Source organism: Haemaphysalis longicornis, unplaced genomic scaffold, assembly GCF_048455015.1.
Source record: "Haemaphysalis longicornis isolate Haplotype H1 unplaced genomic scaffold, Haemaphysalis longicornis Haplotype H1 scaffold_10, whole genome shotgun sequence".
In the NCBI taxonomy this organism is placed as follows: Eukaryota; Metazoa; Arthropoda; class Arachnida; order Ixodida; family Ixodidae; genus Haemaphysalis; species Haemaphysalis longicornis.
The window spans coordinates 34148444-34171380 of NW_027526204.1; the positions used below are offsets into that span (position 1 = coordinate 34148444).

General features: G+C 46.5%; 1 protein-coding gene across 1 annotated transcript in view; it reads right to left on the reverse strand.

Annotated features, from left to right (window-relative positions):
• Window positions 1-9040: 9040 nt before the first annotated feature.
• The window catches only part of LOC144158368 (uncharacterized), a 30180-nt gene continuing 16283 nt past the window's right edge, over window positions 9041-22937 (reverse strand). The window contains exons 7-10 of the mRNA XM_077689217.1: window positions 15295-15342; window positions 10293-10328; window positions 9652-9808; window positions 9041-9231 (exon numbers count right to left, since the gene is read on the reverse strand). Of these exons, the coding sequence (XP_077545343.1) occupies window positions 9215-9231; window positions 9652-9808; window positions 10293-10328; window positions 15295-15342 (258 nt within the window). The 3' untranslated portion in view covers window positions 9041-9214. The remainder of the gene's footprint in view (window positions 9232-9651; window positions 9809-10292; window positions 10329-15294; window positions 15343-22937) is intronic.

Below are 22937 nucleotides of genomic sequence, written 5' to 3' on the forward strand. Positions count from 1 at the left end.
ACGTCGGCTTAGTGATCAAGGTGAGGCCTTCCCACGGTGTGGTGAGCGTTGAAGTCTCCGACGACTATTAAGGTGTTCCCTGTGGCCAGTTCGAGGGTTTTACAAAAACGTTTGCCGAGATTGTGGGCGTTTCGAAAAGAGCTGTATATGTCCAGTATAAATATGCTCTGTGCTTGGTGTTTGCTGTCTCCAATTATTCCAAAAAGAACAGGAGTCGCAGACGATGCGCTTACCCCGGCATCGCGACGAAGGCCCGGAATGTTTCGCCTCACGAGAGTGGCAACCGTGGGTTTTTGCTTCGAGATAACGCCAGTGGCGTCTTCTTCTAAGTCTGCAAAAAAATTGTAATTGCTGAGCTTTGCAAAAGCACCGGTCTCTTGAAGACAAACGACGTCAGGCATTTTGTTCGAATCATTGCTCCTACGAAATCGCTAGCTAGAAGTTTAATTTTATGGCAATACCTTTCGAAAACACTGAATCTTGACACGCACTTCAGATATTGCCAACATTGTTGACCAAAAAAAAAAAACATCACACATATTTGAGGAAATACTGATACACGAGTAATATTTGCAATGTTGTCTTGATTACACATAGATGCGTGATTCATTTTTGGGGCAACAAATAACAACTACATGTTGAAGACAATGTTTTTATGCAGAAAATACTAGGAAATGTCCACTAGCGTAAAACATGGGGAGGGGCGAAGCATGTAGTGTATAAGTGTAATCATAGATTGTAAGTTTCTCTCTTTTCACACGGTGCACGGTGATTGGGCTCCGGAGAAGCGCCGATGGGAGAAGCAGTCGCACGCTTGCTAATGCAGTGGCGCCCTCCTAGCGTTGAACCGGATTTAAGCAGTTCAATAAGAGTCTGTCTGCCCGTAAGTTGTCTTCGTGTCACACGCCGCAGCATGCTAAGAAGTATGATAAGAATTAACGTGAGGCATTTGAAGGTAAGTGTCCCAGTGTCTTTTTTTATTGTGCGATGCGCTCTAGTGCGAGGCGTTGGAAATCAATTGTCCCGGTGTTTTATTAACGCGACTACATGCGACGACAGGAGACGCGGACTTCCCGAGCCCCTAAGGTGCTTCGCCAAACTACATGCGTTCGCACTCAAGGCTAGACCTGGTGGCGGGATTCCCGGTCTAAGGTACTAATAGATGGCGGGAGAGCAGTGAAACACGAAAAAAGTGAACTTACTTGAGCAAACTCCCACCCTGCTAATCATGGTAGGAACGAGACCGAAGGGAAAGGCCTGCGAGGTAGGTGGGTGGGAGAAGAGAGCATTTACCTATCAGGGGCGGCAGGACGCTATTGTCCCTCGAAGACATTCGTTCTGTATTAAATGGATATCATCACCAGCCTATCTACGCTCACTATAGGCCAAACGCCTCTCCCATTATCTCCAACTATCTCGGTCCTGAGCTACATCCGAGCAATTTATCCCCGCAAACATCTTGATCTTATATCCCCATCTAACTTTCTGCCGCCCCCTACCAGGCTTGCCTTCTCTAGGGATCCAGTCTGTTACCCCTAATGACCAACGGTTATGTTGCCTTCGCATTACATGCCCTGCCCACGTCCATTTCTTCTTCTTAGTCTCTAATAATGTGTCCTTAACGCACGTTTGTTCCCTGACCCACTCCGCTCTCTTTTTGTCCCGTGTTGTTACACCTATCACCTTCCATTCCATTGCTCGCAGAGTCGTCCTCAATTTAAGTTGAACCCTCTTAGTGAGCCTCCAAGTTTCTTCCCCGTAGGTGAGTAACGGTAAGATGCAGCTGACATACACTGACTTCTTCAGGGACAATGGTAGGCTCTCATTCATTATCTCTGCCGAATGCACTCCTCCACATTCTTATCCTTCTGATTATCTCTACTTCATGGTTGGTATCCGGGGTCACAACTCAAGATATATTCTAAGTATGTAAATTCGCTTACCACTTCCACTGCCTCGCCATCTATCTCAAACCGGTGTGCATTGCCGAGGTTATTCATCATAACTTTAGTTTTCTGCATATTCATTGTCAGTCCCACGGTTCTACTAAGTCCAATGAGGTGAGCATGCTTTGAAATTTGTCCCCCGAGTTACTTAGCAAGGTAACGTCATCAGCAAATCTGAGGTTACTGAGGTATTCTCCTTTACCTCCCTTACATTCATCTGTTCCTAATCCAATGTTCTGATTAATTGTAAACATGCTGTGAATAACACTGGAGAGATTGTGTCTCCTTGTCTGAAACCCTTCCTCATAGGTATTTTAGTGCTCTCCTTTTGGAGGATGATGGTAGCTGTAGAACCTTTGAAAATATCCTCTAGTATTCTTACAAAATGCTCGTCTACACCCTGGTTCCGTAATGCCTGAATGACGGCTGAGGTTTCGACTGAGTCAAATGCTTTCTCATAATCTATGGAGGCTATATATAGGGGTTTAATAGACCCCGCGCGTTTCTTTACCACCTAAATGAACGTGTGAATATGGTCTATTGTTGCATAGCTTTAACGAAACCCTGTTTGTTCTTTAGGTTGACCAAAATCTAAGGGGCCGAAATTCTGTTATCGATTACCTTGGTAAGTACCTTGTAGACGACTTACAGTAAGCTGATCGGCCTGCAATTTTTATGTCCTTCATGACACTTTTCTTATGGAATAGGATGATGTTCTCGTCTGATCCCGTCTGATCTCCTCTGGTCTATCTCCTCTGGTTGGATGTATATCTCCTGTGAACTACTTTCTCATTCGGCATGATCTTGGATGTCCCGGATACTTGCCAGTTTGCCAGTTTTTCAAGTACAATTTCTCCGCCATCCTTCAAGAGGTCTGCTGTTATCTGATCCTCACCAGGTGCTTGGCCCCCTTTCATGTCTTTCAAAGCCTTCCTTACTTCTTCGGTCGTTACTGGTGGGATGTCTATCTCCTCTGAGCGACTGTCTCGTTCGGCATTATCCAGGATGTCCCGGCTACTGTACAGATCTCTATAGAACTCCTCGGCTACTCTGACTATTTCATTTGTATTTGTGATGACATTGCCTTGCATGTCTTATTTGCATACATATGGTTTTCCCTATGGCTAACCGCCTCTTCACTGCTTTCAGGCTGCCTCCGTTCTTTAAAAGGGTGCACTGAAGGGCTTGTTGGTACATCATATCGTTTGAAAACAGCGCGGAAGACGGGACGGAGCAAGTAATAGACGACACAAGCGCTGACGAACAACTGAGCGATTTAATTCGCAAGAAGATATATACATGAAAAACTAGTAGAAGAGAAGGAAAAATACGACATAAAATTTTGACAGAAAAAGGTGATAGCTACTGATTAGTAAGTATGACAACGACAATCTTTCGCCGCGTGACGATTTGAAGACAACTAGTCACGTAGGTACGCGATTTCCTTATCCAACAGTGCCACGGATGGTTCGCTGATACAATCGCTCCCTCTCCTCTTGATTTGGAAGGCCTCGAAAATCTCCCTCTCCCTCCGCCCGCGGTAAGAGGTGAGTGTGGCGCATTCAGTGAACCGAGGGGTGCAGCCGCACGAGGCGCAGTGTGCTGACAGCGTGCCACCGGTCGAAGACCTGACTTTGTTAGCATGCTCCCTCAAACGTTCATTCAGGCAGCGGCCTGTTTGTCCTATATAGGAGCGTTTGCACGACAGCGGAATCTCGTACACGACGTTACTCACACAATCAACGTAACGTGTCTCGTGTTTTTTGACGCACGCTGGTGATTTGCTGCTTTCTGCGTTAACGCGCTTACACAGGCGGCTCAGTTTCTTCGGAGCAGAAAACACAAGCCGTACGCCCGCCTTGCCAACAATCTTCTTGAGCGCATGGCTCACTCCATGGACGTACGGGATGACGGCTGTCTTGGGTCGTTCTGCTTGAGGGCACTTCTCCGGAGCCTTCGAAGTGAGTTCGCGTAGCAGCTTAGTTGCCAAGGCACGCAGGAGGTCTGTCGGATACGCGGCACACCTCAAACGGCTAGCTTGCGCCTCAAAACTCTGTTGTGCACGGTGTGGGCAGGACCTCTTCAGGGCATTTCTTAGCACACTCGTGGCAACTCCCCTCTTGACCAGCTTCGAGTGTGCTGAGCTGTATGGTAATAGGCCCTTTTGGGACCTAGGAGCATACTCCCAGCAGGTGTGCTCCTCCTCAAAATGCAGGCTGAGGTCCAGAAATCTTATCTGGCCGTCCGTTGGCAGTTCCATGGTCAAGGTGAAAGCCGTGAGGAGGACGGAGCACGGAGCACGGAGTCTGAGCACGGAGTCCTAAAGGTATTCAGGTTCGTGGACGATTTTCTGGTCATTTTTGAAACCAAGGAGCGGACAACCAGTCAAGGGGCGGAAGCGATTTTCGGCACGTTCCAATCGCTCCTCACGGCTTTCACCTTGACCATGGAACTGCCAACGGACGGCCAGATAAGATTTCTGGACCTCAGCCTGCATTTTGAGGAGGAGCACACCTGCTGGGAGTATGCTCCTAGGTCCCAAAAGGGCCTATTACCATACAGCTCAGCACACTCGAAGCTGGTCAAGAGGGGAGTTGCCACGAGTGTGCTAAGAAATGCCCTGAAGAGGTCCTGCCCACACCGTGCACAACAGAGTTTTGAGGCGCAAGCTAGCCGTTTGAGGTGTGCCGCGTATCCGACAGACCTCCTGCGTGCCTTGGCAACTAAGCTGCTACGCGAACTCACTTCGAAGGCTCCGGAGAAGTGCCCTCAAGCAGAACGACCCAAGACAGCCGTCATCCCGTACGTCCATGGAGTGAGCCATGCGCTCAAGAAGATTGTTGGCAAGGCGGGCGTACGGCTTGTGTTTTCTGCTCCGAAGAAACTGAGCCGCCTGTGTAAGCGCGTTAACGCAGAAAGCAGCAAATCACCAGCGTGCGTCAAAAAACACGAGACACGTTACGTTGATTGTGTGAGTAACGTCGTGTACGAGATTCCGCTGTCGTGCAAACGCTCCTATATAGGACAAACAGGCCGCTGCCTGAATGAACGTTTGAGGGAGCATGCTAACAAAGTCAGGTCTTCGACCGGTGGCACGCTGTCAGCACACTGCGCCTCGTGCGGCTGCACCCCTCGGTTCACTGAATGCGCCACACTCACCTCTTACCGCGGGCGGAGGGAGAGGGAGATTTTCGAGGCCTTCCAAATCAAGAGGAGAGGGAGCGATTGTATCAGCGAACCATCCGTGGCACTGTTGGATAAGGAAATCGCGTACCTACGTGACTAGTTGTCTTCAAATCGTCACGCGGCGAAAGATTGTCGTTGTCATACTTACTAATCAGTAGCTATCACCTTTTTCTGTCAAAATTTTATGTCGTATTTTTCCTTCTCTTCTACTAGTTTTTCATGTATATATCTTCTTGCGAATTAAATCGCTCAGTTGTTCGTCAGCGCTTGTGTCGTCTATTACTTGCTCCGTCCCGTCTTCCGCGCTGTTTTCAAACGATCCGTTCTTTAAAGCGTATTCAATCCTCTCCATACTATACTTTCGTATGTCAGCTGTCTTACGCTGATTGATAAACTTCTAAATCTGCACTTGTTCTATTCTTTCATCTGAGATGGACATTCTCATGGTTTGCCGTTTTCTAATTAGATCTTTCGTCTCATGGGAAGGTTTACCAGTATCCTGTCTAGCCATCGTGCCCCTGACTTCTACTTCACACTCTGTCATAATGCGTGTAAGATTGTCGCTGGCTTCCTGTATCGGAAACTCTGCTTCCTCCGTAAGGGCTGAATATCGCCTCTGCAGCGCGATCCTGAATTCCTCCACTATACGTCTTACTGTTAGCTCATTATTCGGCTTCTTGCGTACTAGCTTCTTACGGTCTCTCCTCAAATCTAGCATAATCCGAGATCTTGCCATACGGTGGTCACTACAAATTACCATTCCGAGCACTTCCACATCATGCACGACGCCAGGGAAATCGAAGAATATAAAGTGTATTTCATTTTTATGTTCCCCATTCGGGCGCCTCAATTTCCACCTCCGGCTCGCCCGTTTTGCAGAAAAAAGGTGTTTGTGAGAGGATATAGAGCAATTTTAAGTTTCGTGGTCCCTAAAAGTTTTGTAACAGCGCTTGTTTTTAGTGCCTCTTGTTGTCCATGGTCTGTTTTTGCGCTGTGAAGCTCACAGTTTATGGTTCCCACTCGTAGTCGTAGCTGGTCAGGTGTCCTGGTATCTAGCTCTCATAGTACCGCGGTGTCGGTAACACGGAGTCACGCACCCAAGCAGAGGCTTCGAAAAGATCACCCAGGGCCCCAAGTAGCCGTAACTCCTCCTGGCGCTCCGCTAGCTTACCGGATAGCAAAATGTACTTTGGGCATATTGCTTTTGTTTATTCTTTGTGTTTAGTTCTGGAGATATGTACATGTATCATCTCCCTTTTTGTTTTCCCGTTTTCCCCCTCCGCCATTCACCCACACCAGCAGGCATTCCGGAATAAACACTTAGGTGAGACAAACAACGCCTGGTCGTGGTCTCTCCTTTCCATAACAACGATAAACTCATTCATGCATTAATTCATCAACGCTTCCCCTTGTTGGAATAGAAACTGGGTCGCTCGCGTTAAGAAGCCGACGTCAATCCCCTTGCGCCACACAGGCCCGCGTTTATCATATGCAAAGTGCTGGGATGATATTTGCGCTGCGACGTGCAGCGAAAAGTACACGATTTTATGAAATAAAGAAAAAAATTCTGAATTAAAATAGTGTTTAATCGAAAAGTCAATAAGCACTTCGGTGCCTGCCGCTTTCGGTATGTACGCCGGACTGGAACCGAAGCTAGGTAAGGCAAGAACCACAGCCCCTCTGGCGAATGACTGTTCCACATGACACCTTCCGAGTTGAGTAGAACTGCGTTAGTTTTTTTTCTGCGCATCATGTTCTGGATGCATCTTGTCATCATCATCATCAGCATCATCATCATCATCATCAGCCTATCTACGCCCACTGCAGGGCAAAGGCCTCTCCCATTATTCTCCAATTGCCTCGATCCTGTGCCAACTGTGACCAATTTATCCTGGGAAAATTTCTTGATCTAATTTGCCGATCTATCTTTGTGCGGCCCCATGCAAAGCTTGCCTTCTCTAGGGATCCACTCTGTTACCCTCTGTTACCCTTGTCTTGCCTTCGCATTACATGCCCTGCCCACGTCCATTTCTTCTTCCTAATTTCTACTAATATGTCTTTAACACCAGTTTGCTCCCTGACCCACTCCGCCCTCTTCTTGTTCTTTAATGTTACACCTATCATTTTCCGCTCCATTGCCCGCTGAATCGTTCTCAATATAAGTTAAACCTTCTTAGTGAGGCTCCAAGTTTCTGCCCCGTAGGATAGTACCGGTAAGATGCAGCTCTCATACACTTTCTTCTTCAGCGACAATGGTAGGCTGCTATTCATTATCTGAGAATGTCTGCCATATGTACCCCACCCCCTTCTGATCCTTCTAATTATCTCTGCCTCATGGTTGGGATCTGGGGTCACAACTTGGCCTAAGTAGATGTATTCGCTTACCACTTTCACTGCCTCGCCACCTATCTGTGCCGAGGTTATTGATCATTACTTTAGTTTTCTGCATATTAATTTTGAGGCCCACGGTTCTAATCTGTTCGCCCAGTGCGGAAAGCATGCTTCTCAATTCGTCCCCCGAGTTGATTAGCAAGGCAACGTCACCAGCAAATCTGAGGTTACTGAGGTATTCTCAATAAACCCTTACTCCCACCTGTTCCCAATCCAACGTTCTAAATATTTCTTGTAAGCATGCTGTGAATGACATTGGAGAGATTGTGTCTCCTTGTCTGACACCGTTCCTTATAGGTATTTTTTTGCTCTCCCTATGGAGGATGATGGTAGCTGTAGGCCCATTGTAGGTATACTCTAGTATTCTTACATAATGCTCATCTACCCCCTGGTTCCGTAATGCCTGAATGACTGCTAGGGTTTCGACCGAGTCAAATGCTTTCTCATAATCTATGAAGGCTAAATATAGGGGTTCAGTAAACTCAGCGCACTTCTCTATCACCTGATTGATCGTGTGAATATAGTCCATTGTTGAATAACCTTTAGGGAACCCTGCTTGTTCTTTAGGTTGACTGAAATCTAAGGTTGCAGAGATTCGCTTAGCGATTACCTTGGTAAATACCTTGTAGACGACTGACAGTAAGCTGATCGGCCTGTAATTTTTCAAGTCCTTCATGTCGCCCTCCTTATGGATTAGGATGATGTTCGCGTTCTTCCAAGATTCCGGTACCATTGCGGTCATTAGGCATTGCGTGTACAGGTTTGCCAGTTTTTCACATACAATTTCTCCGCCATCCTTCAAGAGGTCTGCTGTTATCTGATCCTCACCAGGTGCTTTGCCCCCTTTCATTTCTTTCAAAGCCTTCCTTACTTCTTCGGTCGTTACTGGTGGGATGTCTATCTCCTCTGAGCTACTGTCTCGTTCGGCATTATCCTGTATGTCCCGGCTACTGTACAGATCCCTATAGAACTCCTCGGCCACTGTGACTATTTTATCCCTATTTGTGATGCCATTGCCTTGCTTATCCTTAAGTGCATTCATCTGATTTTTCCCCATGCCAAGCCGTCTCTTTACTGCTTTCAGGCTACCTCCGTTCTTTACAGCGTATTCGATCCTCTCCATATTATACTTCCGTATGTCAGCTGTCTTACGCCTATTGAATAACTTCGAGAGCTCGGTTAGTTCTATTCATTCAGCTGCGGTGGAGATTCTTGTGGTTTGCCATTTCCTGATTAACACTTTCGTCTCCTGTGAAAGTTTACCATTATCCTGTCTAGCTATAGTGCCCCCGACTTCTACTGCGCACTCCGTGATAATGCGTGTAAGGCTGTCGCTGGCTTCCTGTGCCGATGCATCTTGTATAGAATGCTTATCCAGCATTTGCTTATCGAAGTGGAACCCAGAAGCTGCTTAACCCGCTATAGCCGAACTTTCTAAAGTATCGCCACAATAGCGTTATTGGACAACACATTGAGGAAAATCAAAACCACCGTGCAGAAAAGGGGACACTCAAACGCATGCTTTGAAAATGTGTATTAGCAAATGACAAGGTGGGCCTTTTGATCTCCCGGCGTGACCGTGAACTTCAGCAACAGCATATACAGAAGCAGGATATTCGGCAGCAGGCAACGTCCAGCACACAGCTTACAAGGAGATCAACCGAGATACGTTTGGCCCAAAGTGTGCGTGCTTAACCGATTGATCCACCTAAAAAAGCAAGAATCGCGCGTTAGGACAATCTGTATCGATTGCGTGCAACTATAGTGACAAAGGAACTGAATATTTTTGGCAAAGCAGGAGCAGTGATTTGACAGAAAATGTATACACCAGCCTAGTCACAAGAAAGCGCACTAGGGCACCTTATGATTCTTTTTGCAAGCTCTCTGATCTTTCGCTCAGTTTAAGTAATCAAATTTGTTTTCTTCTTTGAATTGTTCCAAAAATAGTGTTTCCAACATTTTTATTTGTCGCTTTACTATAGCGACACTAGCGGCAGAGGCCGAAACTTCATTGATTCGGGAATATGTAAAATCTGCACATTGCAGCTTTCGCCGTCATCAAAAGGCTTAACTGGAGCGAGGCATTGTGTCAAACTCTGCGATCAAACAACATTAATCACCAACTCACATCCGAAGGTTTGCGCTGGGATGGTCAGGAAAATACTGAGGATCGGTCCAATGATCGGGACCGTTCCGAACAGGGTACGCAGCACTCCGAGAATGAGGCAGATGGAGCTGTTGATCATGGAGCCCGGATTGTTGGCCAGCAGGGATTGCAGCAGGCACTGAGAAAAGGGCAGGACGGCTCTTTATGAACGTCCTTTTTGGGTGAATTGTCTGTCCCTAGTCCCCACATGCAATTTTCTCACGTCTTATTCTTTGCTTCTGGCCTTGCAAAAAACTGCTAAACTCATTGTGCTTCATGTGACTTATCCCTTACAAAAAGAAGCACAAACACATGCGCTGACAAAAGGGGCAGTGTACACTGACTAAAACTTGTGACGTGCTGCGAAGACGAACAGTTTTAAATACTATGCTCTGGAGTGTTAACACGGGCTAGTTGGTTCGTACTCACGGCAAAAAAGAGTGCGAAGAAAATCAACGCAAGATGATTTCGTGTTTTTCTCTTTCTAGTCTTCCGTTAAGCTTCTTTGCGCTGTTTTTTGCCATGCCTATGCGCTAATGGAGCTTCTAAAATCGCCAAAATTGAGTGAATGCATCGACTATTTTTTACAAAAATGTTTTCAAGAGTCATTGAAGAGTACTTACCGTCAGCGTATTGAAGAGATTCAAGAGAAGCCTATCCTGGAAAGTGAAAAAAAAGAACAATCTTAGCATCGCGACTCAAGGGCACCCAGGCTACACTTGTTAACAGAAGGGAACAGCGGGGAACCAAGGAGAGGACAATAGCAAGCTCTACTGGTTCTATCGCAGGCATATCGACAATAAGTGCGGTGGTTGTGAACATTTTTTTACCTTACTGGCTACTGGATTATCTTGATGTTAAGTATTTAGGTTATGACGCGTGCCTTAATTATCGGGTGCCACATGGTCACACGACAGCGCACAAAGCTACAAGCCGTGCTGCCGAGCATACCAAATGCGCATATCAGGAACCTTATTGATAGCCCGGTACTGCCGAGCAGCATTATAACGCAAACGTAAATAAACAGCGCTAAGCTTTTGGAAGTGTACCCGACCCACATTATCGAACTACGCTACTTCACTGTAAAATGTTCGGCTGATTTCTTGTACACCAATACAATGTAAGCTCATACTTTTGCAGACCACGCGTATGTTTCTGCTTTCCTGCTTCGTCCTGTGTTAAAGATCACTGGAAGTATGACTTCATTATGAAACCTCTACTGAAACATCGCTCAAAATGGCTGTTACTTCTTTTGTATAAATCGCCACCTAATACTCTCTGTAACTCCTGCGGGCTTTCAGGGTGCTTAAGTAAATACAATAACTAGTATAATAATGCAGTTTAGTATCATATTGGGTCTGACCGGCACGGGCTCCCCACGGCTGGGAACAGCCCTTGCTCCTCTTTTACCGATCAACGGTGCTCGTGGCTGCTGCACAGAGTAGCCCATCTCGCACCGAACCCTTTGTTGCTGCAGCATAAATGCGCTCAGGTTTCGACAGGGTCAGCCAGAGCATTACGACAGGAGAACTTGTCAGCCAGCGTAGTCGATGAGCGATTTCTCAGAAACTGACCAAGTCGGCCCCCTGGTTTTACAGGAGAGCCCCTTTAAGGACTGTGTCGTGACACCAGCCCTTTTGAGCTTTGCGCTCGAAAAGCACGCCCCGACCCGAATAGGCCTTTTCCACACGTATCGCTGCACACGAGGATGGCATCACTACATTGAAGAAGGTTTCTGACATGCAGCTTCGACAACATGATCACAGGATTGCAAGAAGCGGCCAGAAGCATACCCAAATCCTGGCCTCCGAAAAGAACTTCAGGCACCAGCGGTATCAACACCCACAGCACGTGCGCTTATATGGAGTAGCTCACGTACAGTTTTGAGCCTGCCACACCACAGAAGATCTCGACAAGCGATACCACAGTAACGCTAGCCCTTAAAATAACTCTACCTCGTAAGAATACACGTGACACCGCCTCAGGCGCAACTTTCCAACCCAAAGCAAAGCCATGCAGGCTTGGGCTGTTCTCACGCAAACCTGCCCTGCATCGCCCGTTTTGTTGCGCGTGTCCCTTACGTTCTATCAGCGCAAGGTAACCGCGCGTAAATGCCGGCAAGCAGGCAGCAATTGACAAACTTCGCAGCACTGACGCCATATCCGCAGATGCAACGGTGCAGCAAAACATAACGATGATGTGGTGTCGTTGCCACGAGCGGGGCCCTCGCTTGCGCGGGGGCAGCTTAACGCGCTCCGCAATGTTTCCTTCTGTCCACGGCGCAAGACTCCTTGGTTTCTAGGCGTACCTCGCCTAAACACCTAGCCCCCGCCACCAGCCACAGGTCTAACATTGTGGGGTAGCACCAGTACGAACGGACTATCATCATCATCATCATCAGCAGCAGCAGCTTATTTACGCCCACTGCAGTGCAAAGACCTCTCCCATTATTCTCCAATTACCTCGGTCCTGTGCCAACTGTGACCAATTTATCCACGCAAACTTAATCTCACCTGCCCATCTCACTTTCTGCCGCCCCCTGCAACGCTTCCCTTCTCTAGAGATCTCCTCTGTTACCGTTAATGACCAGCGGTTATCTTGCCTTCGGATTACATGCCCTGCGCACGTCCATTTCTTCTTCTTAATCTCTACTAATATGTCCTTAACACGTGTCTGTTCCCTGGCCCACTCCGCGCTCTTCTTCCCTGACCCACTCCGCTCCGCTCTCTCTCTGGACTATACCATAACTTTATTCGACTATCGCTCGCACAGTGCAAGGCACCCCTCGCATTCTGTCAACTAACGACATCTCTCACGTATCGCGCAGAGAGTGGGCGGAGCCACCGTGATAGATGGCAGCCAGTATGTTAACGATGCAAGAGGGGGGTAGCGGTGCGGAGTGTTCAAAGTTTCTTACTTGCGTTGTTTTCCATCCTTCGAACACCATCGCTACGTGGCTTTCATATCTCTAATTAAACCACAATAAACACCCGAGAATGTGCCGGTTATCGGTCGTAAGTCCACTAACTTGCCGTCTTAATTTCAGTGTTCCTTCCACTATGCTCGGCTAAAATTCTTATAGGTAGAACTATCGTTAACTCTCCCGCAAAAACCACAAAAATGTGTAATAGACCATCTTGCTGTTAAACAAATCAACCCTTTCTGTAACAGTGCGACACTGTACGACAACCCTCAGGGTCGTCAAGAACTGCTCCACAAATTTTTCACCCTGCCTTAACTAGACGAGCCGCGCTTCAGGATGCTCGGTTTTTCTACGAAGTGGAGTATAAAAATCGCTGTTTGTAAATTTAGGCCCCGCGGGCCTGACCACTTATGGTCACCCGACTCTCTCAAGTTACATGGGACGAAGCCTAATAATCTGGACCACCCCTTCCAACTGTACTTCTTGTCTCCGAGAGTTGGGGTCCAGTTATCGGACCCTATGGGTGAGCGGTAACCCTTGTCAGGGACCGCACATTTGGCAATTGGCACTGTCTGATGCCCTCGCTGAGCAATCAGTCTTGGAAGAGAGTCAGACAAAAGGATTGAAGCAAAATTGTTTCCCTCATTCCCACCCTTTTTCCCATAACCCATCCCGATGTCCAAGTTCCCGTTCCCAGCAACCCACCCTATCCGGCCTTTTCCTAGGGGGGACAGGAGGGGTCCCCCCGGGCTCGTCCCCCTGGCGGTGGGTCGCAAGAAAGTCTTTCCCGTTAATTTCTCTCCACCTTCGTGTGGACAAAATTCTCTTTGCCGGTTGGCCCTATTTTTGTACTGTTGCAATTGGGTATAACCGGTTATACTTCGTGTGGTGCCGGGGAGCTATTGAAAGCTCCATTTACTCATGTCCCTATTACTTAAAACCCCTGGCTCGTACCCGAGACTTCCTTCAAGAGCTTTCAGTCGCTGACTCAGCCTCAGAGGTACGCTTTACTTTGACATCGACATGGTAAAAAGCGCACTAGACGGGGACACAAGAAAAGACAATGACACGAGAGGAGCGCTTTGACACTTTTGGATAAAGCCGTACTCCAACTTGCCAGGTGCCTTCAGAGAAAACGCAATATTAGAACCAGTTGGTACAGTGACGACGCAAGAGTCCGAGTGATTGCGTGAAAAAGTAACATTGAATTACAGGTTTGGTTTCTTGATTTTAATTCGATAATCGTTATACGTTATACATTAGGTTCGTATTCTCTTGGAGTTCTGTTGCATATAAATCTTAGAAGGTTTTTATTTGATACCAACGTTCAAGTTCACTACGAACGCTTCCCCGTACCATTACTCATAACTACACAATTTAAGCATAGAAGTTGTATTATTTAAAATACCCTACTTGTTTGTTGGTGTATGTACACAATATAAATGTTTGAAAAGATAAAACGCCAGTCTGTTCGACACTTCGGTGCACGTAAAGATCCCAGGTGGTCAAAATTAATCCTGAGCTCTCCACTACGGCATGCCTCATGACCTGTGAAACGTCGGCGAGTTAAACCTCTAAATCACTCAGCCAATGAACAATCTAAATGTCGCCATGATAGGCGCAGTCTATCGCATTATTGTGCTAGGCTTGGAGTGATGTGAGTTCTTTGCATGCCATTTACTTGATTTCTCTATGCGTATTTTTGTATGACACGAGTCCTTGCACCCGAAGCTCATTGAGTTTAAGCACTCACGGACGCTTTATTTAATGGTAGTGATAGCCGTTTGATAGTTCCGCAATTCTGTGCAAAAAGCGCTGTGCAAGGGACTCTTGCACAGTGCTGAAAAATAGATATTGCTTTTGCACAGTTGTAAAACCTTTACAATTCGTTGTCTACGGAAGAAACATAGGCTCATCTAGACGTAATCAATGAACGCCTGAGGTAAGCGTAGTTTGAAACCTCTTTCATGCTGCAATTTTATGCGTGCCAAACTCGTTCATACTACAATTTTATGCGCGCCAAACTGGTTCACGCTACAGTTTCATTCGTGCCAAACCTGTACCGTTTGGCACGAAAAGATTCTGAAAAAAAAAAAGATTCTGAAGTGTAAATTTTGCCTACAGGAATACTAACCGTCCTGGATTTATGGCCACGATGATATTAAACGAAGGCAAAACGCCTCGAAAACGTCAGTACACGCCAGACGCAAGGGCGCACACTTGCTGGGGTGATCTTGGGTTAAAGTATAAAATTTACGTTTCTTTCCTGCGTGTCCTTCCCGGTGACTGCAAAATTTTTGGCGAAGGTTGCATAGCGACTCGTCGTCCGCAGGAATCCGACGTAAGTAATTGCAGTTACTTCCTCACACCATACACCCTGTTTATGCATCGCCCCAAAGCCATATTATGCCAAAGCGGAAACGCCGCATGTGTATATCTTGTAAACACTGCGAGGAAAAGTTTAAAATCCATTGCCTGACCACGAACAGGTATTGCTTGTTCGGTATTGAACTGCTGTCCCTGTGAGGAAGTATTGATTTGCTGTCCCTTAGAGGCATTCTTAGAGATTTTTGTAGGACCTGTCAAACAGAAAGCATATTCTTGATCGGAAAGTGGGACATAGTTTCATGATACCCCATTACCCAGTTCATATTATTTGTCTAACTGGTATCGGTACATATAAGCACAGTTGTTTCACATACCGTGGCAGGCTGCCCGTTTTGGCAGAGGAGAAGCGTCTGGTTCAGGCACTGAAACACAACGAAATGTTGGATGAGTTAAAGACGACAAGAAACCACTGAGAAATAGAAATGGTGTTTTTAATCGCATCTGGCTTTTTATCGACACACCTTACGTGAACAGGGGAAGTAATTTTTTCACTTTTTAGCATTAAAGGCCTCTAAACTGTTTTTCTGACGACAGAGCAGATTGCTTCGTCGTTCGCTGAGTATATAAATTACGGCTTATGATCTAAGAAAGAAAGTGTAGTGTGATTACTGCAGGGTGCCACTCACCTGAAGAGGCAGAAGATCTTTTAAATTGTTCTTAACTTTGCAGCGAGAACCTTGCAAACGTTTCTCTACGGGACGTCAGCATGTCTCCGCTAACTTTGAGGTGTCTCCGATATGTAATCATCAGTGACAAATCAAGCAGACGGCGCGATAGAACCAACACATCCCGTGCGTACACAGCTCGACGTAACGTAAATGTTCATTCAGGACCGTTTGTTAAAAAGAAGGCCCGATTGGGCGTGTTTATGGAGCAGAACTAGTTAAATGTTTGGCGCGTTATATACATTTCGAGAAGCATAAATCAACGAGTGAACGGAAGAGGTCAGCTCCGCTCTTAGTGTTGCTGGCGAAGCATGGTGGGCATTGTGGGTTCACAACCCACTGTTGGTGAACGATGTGTGCCTGCGCTTTTGTCTGTTATCTAAGGAACGAAATTCGTGCTTTCGCCATTTAGCCGAAAAAAACAAAAAAGTTTGTGTTGTTTCCTGCTGCGAATTCGACATCTGCGCGATACCCCAGTGCTTTCGGTGATGATTTGTCAATCGTTCGGCCGCCTCTGCTGGCTGGTGTAGCGCACGTGTGAAGGATTGGTCAATGCATGGAAAAAGCGGGACCATCGGTTCGGTTCGTTGCAAGATGAATAGCAATGGCTACGGGAGCGACATTACGAATCAACGCATCCATCCGTGGTTAAAAAGCATGAAGCCAGCAGACTTGCTAGTGCTGAACCGTCACCTGTCTAACTGCGACAAAGACGCGGCTACCTCTTTGTTGCTAGCTCAGCATTCTCTTGATGAGGAGCCAACACAGACCGAGCAGCACTTCCCCCCATGGCGCATCTATACTCGGGTAGACGTTAAGAACGGCAATAGCTCGTGCAGTGTATCGAACCACCGAGGCGACGTACTCGTGACCTCAGCGTGCACGCGCGTTTTGAAAGGTTGCGATTAAGGCGTGACATCGTCTGCTTATCGTTCGCAATTTGTATGTCGTCGCTGCTATAATTTACAAGCGGATTAAGTCCAAAAACGCACAAAAACGATTTTGTCACGCACAACGTACACTCATTAACGCACTCACTGCGCCGCACGGAGGAAAAGCCCCCCGCGGTGACGAGTCCATTTCTCTCGTCCTTTTTTCCTGCTTCAAGAGGAAGAGAGAAGGGGGGGGGGAAGGGAAACGGCGACGTACGGAAGCGCATGCCCCTTCCGTGGGCTGTGGATTTCGCTGTCACAGCGCATATTGAAATCCTGGCACGGATAAAGGGGGTACGCGTCTCCCTGTGCGCGCTGAGACCGAAATAAAACGCTAACGCCAAATCAAAAATGCATAGGAACTACAGCTGTGGGTTGGCTAAAAAGTTTAACGCGAGTTATAAAAGATAAAAGATCCAGTGGCTGGCTGTGTGCGTTTACAGATGTGACATTCAAAAAATGGCAACTTGACATCGACGGCTCCTAATATCACTGTCAGGTTGAAGTTGAAGTACATTCAGGATTTCGTAGCAAATTCGTCCTTATGCGGAGACAGATAACGTTCAGGTTTTCATGGCAGCGACGTTTTTTGGGACTTTTTCAGTCTTTCCAGGAAGCCTCAATGGGCATTGAGATGGCCTTGAGGGGCTGAGTAGGCATACCGTTATTTATATCCGGTGATACTACAGAAAGTAGAGAGCCCGGCACGAGGAGCAGGGGCAAAGAATGAGAAAAAAATTGTGTCACTTGTGCCAGAGTTGGCATATGGAATATGCTTTCGCCGATGAATGGGCGTTTGTAGGTATTCTTGAAATCTTGAACGAGCGAATAAAAAATTAACCAGAGTCAAATGTGATCTACAGTGACAGTTGTTTACGACCGGCGAAGCCATCGCAAGGATCGTCGAAGGACAGTATTTGTTTAAGCTTGCCTGTAATGTCACCGCTTCAGAACAATCCATGACACGCCATCTAAGGAATATCGCGGTACGCGTCTCAGGTCGACCACCCGCCAGATGGCAGGGTTTGAGGCACAAGTACATCCTTCGCCAAAACATCGTATGGACACGTGTCATGTGCAGTGTGTTCCTAGGCAAGCAATTGGACTGGCAACGGCAGGAATTTTTGGTGATGCTGTGCTCAGTTGAGCGTTCTCGCGTAAATGCTTCCTCCGTCATCTGTGCCTTAAAAATGAAACCCTTTTTCTTAAGAGAAATGCGGTTAAAACGCAACATTTGCACCGGTACTACCTGAGGCAAAGGCAAAGTCCAAAATCCAAGCACCTACATCCCTGACCGAATATAATAGATGTCGGATTCATGACGCGAGGAACCCAGCCTCGATTCCCACCACGGGAAGCGTTTATACAGACGATAGTCTATCTTGGGCTACCTAAACCCAGATATTTTTGTCTGTATGTCTGTCTGTGACTCGGTTCAGCCACCCGACAAAAGTGAAATAAATTATGTGCAATAGTCTTATATACTCACAGCGGAATCTAGATGTCGAAGTCCGGTTTATATGTTCATTCTTCTCAACATTGTTTAACAAGAACAAGATAGTACGCAAATATAAGGCAGAAAATCAATGCATGAATGATATTTGCAGTGTTCCTTTATAAAAAAATTTATAGACATCCCGTCCAGGGAACGAAGCGGCCCACAGTTTTGCCTGCGAACTCGTCAACCAGGCGGTGGACCAATCGTGCCTGCGAGGGTCTAAGGAGCGTATGGTTACTTTTCAAGAAATTACATCTCACTTCAAAAATGAAAGACTGGTTTACCCTGCGCCTCATTATTCCCTAACGAAAATCCAGCAAACGACATGGAGGCAACTCCAATCTCATACCTTTCTAAACCCTTATAAATTGGCCCTAATGTACCCAGGTCTGTACACCCCAAAGTGCAGAATATGTGAGGCCGAAAAAGCCGACCTAGCCCACATCTTATATGAATGCCCTGGGCTCCAACCTAAAGCCGAATGGCATCTCTCTAACCAAATAGAGTGGGAGACTGCGGTGACCAGCTCCAAGCCTGAGACCCAAATTCAGGCCGTGGACTGGGCTTTAGAAGTCGCCACGAAGCAAGGTCTTCTGGCCACTTCACGGTATCAAGAAGAAGCCCGTCATTAATCAAAGTCAATGATGATTGACTAAATAAAGTTGTTCCTCCTCCTAGACACTTGATTTTTACGAAAAGAAATATGCATCTGCTGAAAAAAAAATCACATGGCCACCTGCGGTCACCCGCGCAGCGGAAATTCAAGAATGCAAGTGGCAAACAGTTACGAAAGGTTCCAGTAGATATGTTACATGTTCTGGTTGGAACGTACATGGGCTAGGGCAACGTGTTTCATAAATGTTGAAGTAGGGTGACTTGATTCACGCGCGTCTCCGCCGTATGGCAGTGCTGGCATCGAGGCAGCCTAGAGTAGTGTAACGCCGTAAATTTAAACTGACTTAAGCAAACATTTAGCCTGTTTACCTAGGGGAAGCGCGACGCAAGCGGGGCAACATGAGATGTGAACAGGAAAGCGAAGGGAGGCATTTACTTAGCAAATTTCGACAGAGACTATCGTCTTTTGTAGACATGTGCGAAGAAAGGAGCACATACGCGGTCAATTTTTTTTGCTTTTGCGGCGCTTCATGTTCCTTCATTTGTCATCATCATCGTTTTGGAAAATCATGATGATGATCCCTATTTGTTTCCCCTTTGTAGCGGGGTGATGACATGTTATCTTACCAAGAAGGACTAATATACCAACGTTATATACTCTAGGTTTAATACTAGCGCTGCTTAGGGCAAGCACAAAAAGCTTATTAGGTACAAAATAGTTTTTTTTCTGTTACAGGTGGTAACTGTGTTGGCAACATTCCTCTGTCTGCTTTTTGTCCGCCAGCATTCTAATCTTCTTTGCGTCCCCTCGACAGCCTTGAAATTACCTTCCTCTGTGCTAGCCTAAATGCTAGGGCTTCTGGAGGCAGAATATTTCCCGCGTGTAGATTTGAATGAATACCCTCACATTCTAACACAATGTGCCGCGTAGTTTCTATTTCTTTTCCGCAGACCACGCATACCCCTTCATTTTTTTGAATACTTCCCCACAAAGCTCTTAGTTGGCAAGCAACATGCTCTAGCCTGAAAAAGCAAAGCACTACCCTGGGAATTATCGTAGAAATTTTCTTTTAGGGATGCTCAATTTCTCAGGCCTTTACATCTCTCATGACGTTTTAGCTTCTATTTTTTCTCTCCATTTATTCGTTTCAATTTGCCTTGCCTCTTTTTTCATTACCTTGGCTGTTTTGGATTCTCCACTGTTCCTTCCGTATTTCATCGTTAGACTTCTAGTCTTCCTTAACCACTGCGTGTGCACGCTTTTCAAGTATAGGTACCTAAAAACCTTAGAAGCCCACCTTCGTTGATCTATTGCTCTCAACCTTATCTCAAAACATATTTTACTCTGTGCTCCTCTAACTTCAACCGACGCCCAGCCCATGTCTCCCTGCACTCCTTCGTTGGTTGTTTTCTCATGCGAACCTAAGGTGAAACGTCCTTCCGTTCTCTGGTTGATTTCAAGGCCTTATAGAACGTCTGATTTTAAGAAGATTACAGCATTCGCAAATGTGAGACCCGGAACCATTACTCCTTTCCACATTCCTCCTACTACTTCATATTTGCTATACCCCCAAAGAGCTCTATGCTTCAGTATAGCTGCGTTTCGCTTTCCCTTAACCCCAAGTTGCTCCTCGTGAGTTCTTACGTAGTTATCCACTTCGTTTATCCACACTTCCAAATATATATATTCCTTCACTCTAGGTAATTCGCCTTGCTGGATAGACACTGCGTCAGTGGTAGCGTCATTGAAAACCATTCTTCCTGTTTTTTCTGCCCTAAAATTTAACCCGAGTTCGGTGGCTTCCTGGCCAATAATATTTATTTGCCATTGCGTATCGGTCTCGTTATCAGCTAAAAGAACAATGTCGTCTCCGTATAACATTCCCGAAATACGCCGTTGTACCACTACGCCTTGCAGCATATGGGTTTGGCTAAACACTTGACTTTCTTCCAGTTTCTTTTCTAATCCTGTCATGTAAAGCATGAACAGTATTGGGCTGAAAGGGCATCCCTGTTTCAGTCCCCGATGGATGTTCACCTGCTGGGCGCATTTCTTTCCTTCCCTTGTAAGGTGCACTCTATTGCGTTTATTGATTGCTATAAGAAACTATATTAACTCGTCATCTAATCCCTGGAGTTTCAGCATTCTCCACAGCCGTTCTCTGTCTACGTTGTCATATGCCCCTTTAATCTCCAAGAGCGTAATTCGTAATGGTCTATTCTGTGCTTTAGCAATTTCAATGCATTGCGTTATCACGAGCAAATTGTCTATAAATCGCCTGTCTTGTCTATATCCATTCTGGAGTTCCCCAAGTTTTTTCTTCTTTTTTTTTCATCCATGCTTGAATTTCCGATTTTGTCGCCTGCTTTACGAATCTATACACCACTGACGTTACTGTGAGTGGTCTGTATGAATCAATACTGGCTTTGTCTACCCTGCCCTAATATATTATACTCATCCTACTTTTTAGCCAGTACTCTGGTATTTGTTTGGTTTCTATGACCTTATCTATTGCCCTTATAAACGATTCCTTACTTTCAGCTCCAAGCAGGTTTATCAGCTGCAGTTCTATTTAGTCCGTGCACACTGATGTCTGTGGGAAACCTTTTGCGCTGCTTTTTTCTAATCAAGGTTGCACAAACTTAGTTCCCTTTCCGCACTATTTTGTTGCGCTGATGTTAACGGTTCAGGCTTCCCTACCCCTATTGCCCCAAACTTCTCACTAATCACTCGATGAATATGCGCCAACGCGTGCTCTCCTTCTAAATGTTTCCCCTCCACATTGTGTAAAGCGATCTTTTCTGCAGTGTGCTTCTCTCGGACGACCGAAGTCCCCAGTGAGGCTTCGCATTATAAAAGCCTCGCAACTAGAATACAAAACTGCCCTGCATATCTCGATATCAGTAAAACTCGTGCGCCATCGGATTTCACTCGCGCGTTTTACGGGTGAAAGCCTGTGTCTAAACCTCCAAACTTGAGAACGGGCACTAACATTTTGTCTGTGCAATGCGCTCAGACGCTAATTCGCCAAAACGAACAAGGTTTTATTTAAGAAACTACCAGCCGGGTTAGGTACCTCAGTTCCGGGTGGGCGGCGGCCGCAGGCAACAGACATGCAGCAAGGAGTTGCAGACTAAATAATTAGCAAATGATACAAGAATTACATTCTGAAACTGTTGCTTTTTTGTCCAGTGAAATATAAGCGGTTGTCATCATTATCTCTTAGCGTACTGTTGTCGTTCCTTCCGGACACGCATGGACGGATGCTTGAGCATTGTGAAAACCCAATTGTTTTGTTTAGGTTCGGAGCACCTTAGGGGCCCGGCCTGTCGTCGTAGCTCTTGCGGTGTCACGGTGTCAGAAACCGAAACCGAGGCTTCGAAAAGGAAGTGGCTGCTCCTGGTCGGGATCTAACTTCGGTCCCTCGCGTTACGAAACGGCACATGTTAATCATTGCCAAAGCGTTCTGGGGGATCTTTCCGCTGGGCCGTTGCCTCGCCCGCTTGAAATGCTAGGCCGCAAAAGAAGCAGAGAATGATAGAAGATAAAGAAAACAGCATGAAATAATGAAAGCGCAATCCCGTGTCTTTTTGCAGCCCATGATGATGATTATGATCAGTGTCTCTTCCTTTGAATCTGAGCGCCGGTTGTCAGCAACCGACTTGCCTGTTTTATTACTCTTACTTGCCCTAATCCAAGCTAACCTCCCTTCATTCTCTCCCTCTTCCCTGTTTTAAACTCTCGTGGCTCCCATCCCCTTTTTGCTCCCCTCGCTGTTCTAAATTCTCATCCGTATGATTACTCCGCCTGCGTATCCATCCCTTCCCTACTTTTTCTCAACCACCACTCCAGTCGCCTCTTCGTCACCTCTATGGCATTAAAGTTTAGGCTCCCCCTCGCCCCAAATCCCAAAGCCTCCGCCACCACCGTTTCCCTGTCACCCCGCGGTGGTAGTATCTCTGTGCAGCCCTTGACAATATGATGTATAGTTTTCCGATCACCGCCGCAGAATGCACACGTTTCATCCTGCTGCCTGTAGCTACCCGCGAACGTCCGGTTTCTCAGGCACGCCGCCCGTGACTCGAAGAGCAATGCACTGCCTCTCATATTGCCATGGAATCTCTGCTTCTTAATTTCCCGTTTCTCTGCCCTATAAGTCTCTAGGGTTTTTTTCGCTTCCGCTCACTGTGCCAGCTTTGTCGTCTGTGCTGCCTTTACCTGCTTTTTAACTGTTCCGTAAGCTCCA